Source organism: Bombyx mori, chromosome 4 (assembly GCF_030269925.1).
Source record: "Bombyx mori chromosome 4, ASM3026992v2".
In the NCBI taxonomy this organism is placed as follows: Eukaryota; Metazoa; Arthropoda; class Insecta; order Lepidoptera; family Bombycidae; genus Bombyx; species Bombyx mori.
In genome coordinates this window covers 14,696,740-14,705,787 of record NC_085110.1, presented here as the reverse complement: position 1 = coordinate 14,705,787, position 9,048 = coordinate 14,696,740, and the positions used below count along the sequence as shown (strand labels likewise).

The following is a 9,048-nucleotide window of genomic DNA, read 5'->3' as shown; positions in this document are numbered from 1 at the left end:
TGGTTCCCGAGGTCCGTGGGATAAATCCGGACGCTCTATTTTGGCGTTTATTACATACCTACCATATTTTAAGTCAAAAGTCAGTGTGGAACAAACACGACTTAAAATAATAGCTTTAAAGCCTGTGGACATGACTATTATCATAAAATAGTACATTGTGCACTAAAGGAAAAACTGTTTTTTAATTTTTAAATAAACTACTACTAATTGAATAAGAACTGTCTGATGAACTCATCTTTGTTTAATACTTCACTATTAAATTTTATTACCTTTTGCTTATTTCACTTTTACACTAAACACAATATTGCAAATTACCCGAGCACAACAATGGCGGAGAATTTTAGGTGCGTGAGAGCACACGTAGACACAACGCGCATGCGCACTTGCACCCAGGGAGAAAAAGTTACACTTTCTTCCCTATACAGCGGGAGGAAAAGTTACACTTTCTTCCCTGTACAGCGGGAGGAAAAGTTACACTTTCTTCCCTGTACAGCGGGACGAAAACCGAACTTTCGGCGTAGGTAGGAGAAAAACTTTATTACTTAAAGCACGTATTAACCACGGACACCTAATAATGTACCAAGCATCGCTCGAAGAGTTGATGTAAACTAAAATAATTACTACACAGCAGTCTGTTGCTGTCTCCAGAATTCTTCCCGGTTTTCTAAGAACCTGATAGCCTCTTCTGCTTGCTTCAACACCTTATCGTTCTTTTTATCCGCTATAGCCAAGTCTGGATTCTTTATCAGATTCTCAAGGTATACTTTATCCGACATCAGTTGCCCTAGCACTGGCCTTGAAGACTTTGATGATGAGCGCTTACCAGATTTCTTCACTACTTTGACCGCTCCGATTGTGTTTTCAATGGCTTCCTGTAAAAAATTGCGTTAAATATTAATTTCGTGAGTGGGAATAATGAACAAGGATTGATATATTTTTTTTGTAATCTTCCATAAAACTTGTGTCTAGTTTCGTTGCGAGCACCAATGTGAAGTTGTAGTAATGATAGCGGCGGATAGACCGCCAGAAATCTGGAGCTTAGAGCGGCTGTAGGGATTCCATATTTTGGGACCCAAATGTTTGTTCTTACGGAAAATAAAGCATTTATCTATTTATATATCTTAATGTTATTGGGTCTATGTATGTAATACGTTTCACTTACATAAAATTTATGAACTAGGGTATCGAATTGTGGAGGTCGATAAGAACGCTATAATTTTAAGAGCCTATTGCTGGCAATTTTTTAAATCGGTCACTGATCTCTTATACTAAACTTCAGTGACACTTAATGCTTTGAGCTCATCTGCTTATCGCAGAAAAACATTCCATTATGAGTAAGCCATTAACAAAATTGGCTAACAATGATTATAATTAACAAACTAGCGAAGGTAATCAACGAAGGTAAAACAACTTGCAAGGATATCACAAAGCCGAAATTCTAGAAACATGACAATCAGAATAAAGCGATTAAACGCGATTGTAAAGGGTATTTATGCAACGGCCACCTTTCATATTGTCATTTATTTCCGGACTAAGACATAGATTTGCCCGGTGTTAGCTGATAATGTAGATATATCTATACTAATATTATAAAGAGGAAAGATTTGTTTGTTTGTTTGTATTGAATAGGCTCCGAAACTACTGAATCGATTTGAAAAATTCTTTCACCGTTTGGAAGCTACACTATTCCCGAGTGACATAGGCTATAAACTTTTTTGAAAAAAAAAAAGGTATATTTACTAAAACTCCAATAATGTAACCCAAGGGGTAAAAATTACCTTCTTAAAAAGTTACATTTAATTAATATAAAATACGTCAAATATCATTGAAATTTTTGTTTTACCGAGCGGAGTCGGAGCGGGCCGCTAGTAGTTTATAAATTCGGAGTCTATATACCTCAATACGTTTGTCACTTATTTTAATTTTTATTTTGCTGTTCGTGGGTACATTGACTTAAGGCTCATCTGGTGCTAAGTGGTTAGTGAGGTCATACATATCAAAACCTAAATTCCGTAAAGTGTAGAAATAGAGAGTAAGAATTATATAACTCGTGCGTGCTTACATGCTTCCTATAACCATTATAATCTCTCTAATTAATCTCTTTCTGTCTAATTAAAATACACTTGACTCTGATTGTGAAATAAATTTCGCTAAATGCTTACTTGAGCTTTCTGTACACCGAGCCTGAAGTCATTCAGATCTGGTCTAGCCCGCAGTCCTCTGTGATAATGCACAAGACTCATTTCGAATTCTCCGCAATAGTATAACGCTTCGGCTTTGCGAAGTAGCGCCTTTGCATCTTTAGGGTCAAACTTTAGAGCTGCTTCTGCATCGCTGAGAGCTGACCGTGGTTCTCCAAGTAGGAGGTAGCATTTGCTGCGGGCGACGTAGGCAGCCTTCTCTTCTGGAGCTAGTTCTATTGCCTGAAAAAATCGTTTAATGTGTTATCTATTATTTTTTATTTTTTTATTGCTTAGATGGGTGGACGAGCTCACAGCCTGGTGTTAAGTGGTTACTGGAACCCATAGACATCTACAACGTAAATGCGCCACCCACCTTGAGATATAAGTTCTAAGGTCTCAAGTATAGTTGCAACGGTTGCCCCACCCTTCAAACCGAAACGCATTACTACTTCACGGCAGAAATTGGCAGGGTGGCGGTACCCACCCGTGCGCACACAAGAGGTCCTACCACTATTAGTAAAACATTGAGAGCTCCTGCTGCTTCTGCATAAAAGAGGGCATAACTTTTCGTCACACGTCAAGAGTTTATACCTTATTTACAAATAAGACAGCGGTTCGGTAACGTTTCCGCATCATCTCAGCCTGTGCTAACGCTAACAGTGTGCCGGCGTCTGCTTCTGCAGGCAGCTGTAAGGCGCTGCTACGTTCGGCCTTGTCCTTTAAGCTCAGAGACTGTTTAATGTCTTTAGAACCCATGACCACAGCGGCGGCCCGATCTTTATCAGTGTATAGTTCTTCTTCGCGTCTACGTTTCTCGCGTTTCTGTTTTCGTTCACGTCTCTTATGCGGTTTTATAGAACTCTTCCGGTCCTTCGTCGAATGTTTCTCTTCCTCCGTTTCAAATTCACGAGCCTTGTCGGCGGACTGAGGAGCTCTCTTGCTGATAGAAGCTTTCGGTATTGGAACTTCATCTTCCTCATCACCGATGCCAACGCGGACGAAACTTTGCAGGAATTCGGCATCTTTAGTTGGACCAAGAATAGATCTGGCCTGTGCTTTAGCGTTATCGTCGCTTTCCATCATACTTGAGTTTTGTTCGGTATTGGTTATGTAAGGTGTGTGAAGAGGCGTCAGTATTGACGCCTTAGCTGTCGTCGTCATGGAGATACGATGTGTTTTCGCACGCTCTTAGCACTTAACTTCACACTAGTTGTGTTGGAACAGTGGAGCAATTTCAGAATCACAAACTTTTCCCTTCGACTTGGTATTTTGATGAACGGTGGATTGGAAAAATCCGACAATCCTAAGGTTAACCTTAGGAGAATCCGTGTTAATATAATAACTGGATTATATTTTTGATAACTATATGAAGTGTTGTCATTACTTTTTGATGATGCTGTGATGATATCCAATTACCAATTTAACTACCGCGATAGATCACAACAAACAAAATGAAAATTTACCTTAAACAATGAGGCCAGTGCTCGTTCATAGTTTCCATTCTTCAAATGCCCGGTTGCTTCATCACGATGTTTCTTGGCTTCTATGGGATTGCTTGTAGGCTGTTCTTGTTCTTTACCACGACCCATAGCAATCTATTTTTTAAACAATAAATAATAAATAAACATTTACTAACAATACGTTAACTGGTCCCGCGTTAAGTTCGTAAATAACTTGTGTTACAGGTACCAGATAACGGAAATAAATGTAAGATTTTTATTATACACATACATATATATATAATATACATCCATAACCCTGGATAAGACATTTTATATTTATCATATTAATATCTTCCCTTGGCGGGATTCGAGCCCGCGACACCCTTGTGTGGTGACCATGTCACTTACCACTACACCAGACGGCCGTTAAATGACAATGAATGTTAAGTGAAGATAAAGTGATTAATAAATATATGTAATAGAATTTGAAGTTCATTGTTCTTTTGTCTAGGTATCCCAATACTAATCGTAAGATAAAGGAACATGTACCTATACTCTATTATGTATAATGTAATGTATTGATTATAATTATTTGATAAATTATTAGGAAGCATATTTTTTCATCCCACAGTTTTTAAGTATCACTTTATTACTAATGTTTTCAAAATAAAACATTAGGTAAAACTGGGGTTATCTGACATAATAACATAAAAATTGAAATCCTGTAGTTTTATTTACTTTTGTTTTTCCTGCACGCAATGGATTCTACGGTGTAAACAGCCTGTTGTGTATTTACTAAATCTAAAGATTGTGATTTAATTGTTTTTGTTGTTTAGATGAGTGAATGAGTTCATCATAGTCGAATTAGAACGAGTCCATCTAGAATAAATTAGTTACCGGAACCCACAGATATCACAACGTGAATTCTTCCTTGAAGCATGATGAGGTCAAAGTCTGAATTGTATATGTATATTGGCTGTTCTATCATTCAAATATATTCATTCTGATTAAATATTCTGATTAAATAGCGTGAACAGAGTTTGAAATAGCTGAAACTAACCACTTAAGAATATTTGGAGCACCATGTTAAGTATTCATGCAATGTATACATTCGCCATTTACTTAATATGCTTATTTTTATCGTGCTCTAACTCAATATATATTAACTTAAATGTAGAAATCAACTTATTTTTCCAAGTCACATTAAATATACTTGCTAAATTTAAAAGTTTATTAAAAAAACACTTGTTAAATACGTTGTAACCATTTAGGTAAATAAGTGTATTAATATAACCTAATTTAATAATTTATAAGCTATGTTTAGATAAAGCGAGTTAGTTACCTGCAGTCAAACTGCGTAAGCAGTTTTGCTGGGCATGGTTTAAATGAAAGTGTAACATTTTATGAATAAATCTATTACATACATACGTACTCGTATATACTAGACAAAAGTCAAGAATAATTTCACATTAAAATGTTATGTTCTAAGCTTTATCTTATAACGCTATTTGAAAGAAAAACGTAACGCTTGATTTTACTACTTTTCGAGCTTTCAGCTTTCAGCGTGTTCAAGATAGGCGAAAATCATAAGCCATGCTTACGTTGCTTATTGTTTGGTTGAAATTGATAATTACTGCAAGCCGTCACCGACTCGCATCACTCCTGTGCTATATATAAAATCTGTTTGTTAATCATACGTTATTAGAACTGTGTTACTGTGCTTCGATTCACGTCACAATACAGTGAAATTGATTTTTCAAAAGAATAATAAAAAAAAACTCAGTCATAATTTCTAGACAGGAAACGTCTACTGATTGTATGTACAATGTGCTGTTTGTATGTTCTATATGTGCTAATTTTTCAAGTCATATCCAGTTACAAACGTGATGTTGAGACCTCTTTGCCTATTCTATTTTTTCTATTCTATCAGCCCATGGACGTTCACTGCTGGACATAGGCCTCCCCTAAGCCTCGCCACAAAGACCGGTCCTGCGCTGCCTGCATCCAGCGGATCCCCGCGAACCTCAATAGGTCGTCGGCCCACCTTGTGGGAGGCCTACCCACGCTACGTCTTCCAGTACGCGGTCGCCACTCAATATGTAGCTTGTAATTGGTAACGTAAGCTTAAAGAAAAGAAGAAGGAAAAAAGCTCTTAAAATACCTACTCAACAATGAAAGCCTAGCCGGATTGATCAACAAAATGAATGTAACAAAAAAAACGTTTACCCAAAAATAAATTATTTTCCCAATCATATATTTCCCTGATACGCCTTCAGCAAGCACCGTGTTGTATGTATTATGCAAACGTTTACTTTAACCGAACCCCGAAAACAAACGTGCATGATCGATGGCCTCGGTAAACTCATGGGGCTCATAAAATACCAAAGTACGCATTTCTATTTCCGTTTGTGATCAGATAAATTTCTAGATACCTATTGTGGGCAATAAGATTAATTTCTAGTGTTAAAGTCCGACTTTAGGACATTTTTACCTCGTGGTCACACCGTAATTCAAATAGTAGAAGTAGAGTCTACTTTGCGCACTAATAAATACCTACTTTATATTAAAAAGTGATCTATTCTATACTAATATATAAATCTACAGTTGTTTTTACGGATGTTCCGTTATACCTAACTACTGCATCCAGTTGCATGCATCCGATTGACTTGAAACTTGGTATCCATGTAGAAAATACATGTACTTACTGGATAGGCTAATATTTATATGAGTGTTGGACTCCTTAATAATAATGACAATAAATTATAATGTTAATTTTAAATGCGCAGCGAAGCGGGCCAGTACCGCTAGTGTAAATATAAAATGACAAATAATTTCCATTAAATAATAAAAAATAGGCAGCTATAGTTTTGACAATGGACGGTCTTATCGCTAAAAACGCTACGATTTAGCGTTTTTAAATATCTTTCAGACAAGCGTTTTCAATAGAGTTTTCAGAAATCAACTTCGAGGCATGGACGCTTGAGATTGAAGTCTTAATTATATTGCCTAACGGTTGTCCCGCCACCATTCAAACCGGAAAATACGATTCCATCGTAATAGAAATGAGCAGGATGGTGGTGCTTATCCATGCGGGATTTCCATACGCTAGAGAAAATTTCACTGGTAACAGACCACAAGTAAAAACTGAGTTTATTTCAAAAAAAATCATGGGAAAACTAAAGCATAGTGTGTTAAAAATTACCGCCAGAAACTGTGAAATTGCTATCCCTACCCACTCAGTCTTTAAAGCTTTGCGGCAGAAATTGGCTGGATGGTAACAACACCAACCCGCTCTGACTACATCACAACTCTAGTACCACTAAATTATCTATAATTTATTTATTTAATAATTGGAAATATATTGATAGAAGTATTCGAATACAGAGTTGAACTTTCGTGTTTCAACCTATTTCACCGTCCTTATCGCAAGATCTTTGTTTCAATGTCCTAATTGTCTGTCCTTCAACAATATCGAACTACAAGCTTGATTTTACTACAGCAGTGTTTCACGGTAGTGTAGTTATTTGATGGTTTTTATCGACAATGAAAAATTGGAGTTTACGTAAAAAAAATATCTAAACATCAATCAATCTGAGGCGATGGTCTTTTGATTCAGTAGCTTTTGTTTAACTATCATATTAGTGAATGCGAACCTAGGAGATGTGCCAGATTGAAACGCTTAGCGAACATTAATAACCGCATTCTTGTACCGCAAGGAATTAGTTATGTAAAAATTAATAAACATTTCGTTAACGGGTCGATAAGAGGGTTATCGTGTCGCGCCGTGAATGGTATGAAATTGTCGTTACTACGAACCTATTCATTATTGTAATAACTGAAATGAATGAATAAATGAGATGATGAAAAGAAGAAAATTCCAATCTGATAAGTTCTGAATAGAAGGTATTTCGATGGTATTGGCATATGGTTTTGAATATAGAGCTTACACGCTTGTGACGACTCTATGGGATCTATATGAATCCTCCTTGAAGGCTAGGTATCACAAAAATGGAAACCGAAGGAACGTAATTCTGAATTTGATACCCTATTACGCCCCGTTCGCATTCCCACTTCTTTTCGCGGAACACGTAATACTAATATCTTAATTAAAATCGCTTTTTACCACTTATATTGCATCAATTCAGAACATTCTTTAAAATTGTGAAATGCTCACCTCCGTTCACCGCTGAAAAACGTTTACCGCTGGAAAGGATGAGTGAGTACTTGGAGAACTCCTGATGAATTACAAGTTTTGTATTCTCTGATTTAGGCTGCGTGTTCCGGCATTTCAGCGTGCGGATAAAATATCGCATAATTTTGAACCATTTTCTGACCACACACATGGTATAGCTTTTTATATACCACGCCAGTGTTGCCTATTTAATATTTTAGTCAGAAGAGGTATTTAAGAAAAAAGATTAAAAATAAAAGGAAATTATCGTGTTCGTTTTGCAAAAATGCAAAACTCGCCGACTATAACCGGCGTCGGCCATCATAACTGTAGCATCGTAGCTATCCTCATTATTATGGAAATTATTCATGCAAAATAGTATTGTCTGAGATCACGGTATGCCTTATCGTAATGCAGAAATTGTGGTGCATAGTAATTTGATATTGATTATTATAAAGTGAGTTGTTAAGTCAATTTATCCAATTTAACGGTAGGCAGCGGCTTGCTCTGCCCTTGTCATTGCTGAAGTCCATGGACGACGGTAACCACTCACCATCAGGTGGGCCGTATGCTCCTCTGCCTGTAAGGGCAATAAAAGAAAAAGAGAAGGGGCAGCAGCATTCTCTGGTTATACAATTGAAAATTCAACCTCATGTCTCACGATGGATGGAGGAATTCTCGTTTTCATGTTTCTAGTTATCCAGTCACCACTTTATACCAGGCGAGACCTGAACTCGTTCATTGACTTACGCGATGAAAAAAAACAAAAGAAGGTGGTTTCTATGGGTACCATACCAAATCCACTTAATACCCGTTAGACTTTCAAAGTCACATTGGGCATTAAAAAAAAATGGCGGCCACAGTACAGCATTCAATTGTTTCGCTGATGACATATAATATTGGCTTCACAAATCAGAGAATTCATTCATTGATTTAGTTAAATACCATACAATGTTAAATCATCAAATGTATTGAGTCCCCTCAGCATCTCATTACCAGAACGTAACAAATTATACTTAATTTGTTATGCTTTTGTATACATTCGGAGCTACATCGTGAATCACGCGAAGCCACAATATCGTGGCTTTACGACCGCAAAAATAATGAAATTAGAGACATATTATTTCGGGTATTAAACGAGTTTTACGACATCCGTTTGTGAACGTAACGTTTTATATCTATTTTCCTAATATTAAATATCGCTTTCAGCTATTCCATAAACTTCCCGGAATTCATTCAAACTGTTTATATA

General features: G+C 36.7%; 1 protein-coding gene across 1 annotated transcript; it reads right to left on the bottom strand.

Annotated features, from left to right (window-relative positions):
* Positions 1 to 223: 223 nt before the first annotated feature.
* On the bottom strand, positions 224 to 3,426 carry LOC101738408 (outer dynein arm-docking complex subunit 4). The gene is made up of 3 exons (XM_004930991.4): positions 2,775 to 3,426; positions 2,163 to 2,423; positions 224 to 872 (listed from the first exon to the last, which is right to left on the bottom strand). The coding sequence occupies exons 1-3, from the start codon at positions 3,342 to 3,344 to the stop codon at positions 621 to 623; spliced, it is 1,083 nt and encodes a 360-aa protein (XP_004931048.3). The 5' UTR covers positions 3,345 to 3,426; the 3' UTR covers positions 224 to 620.
* Between the last annotated feature and the right edge of the window lie 5,622 nt (positions 3,427 to 9,048).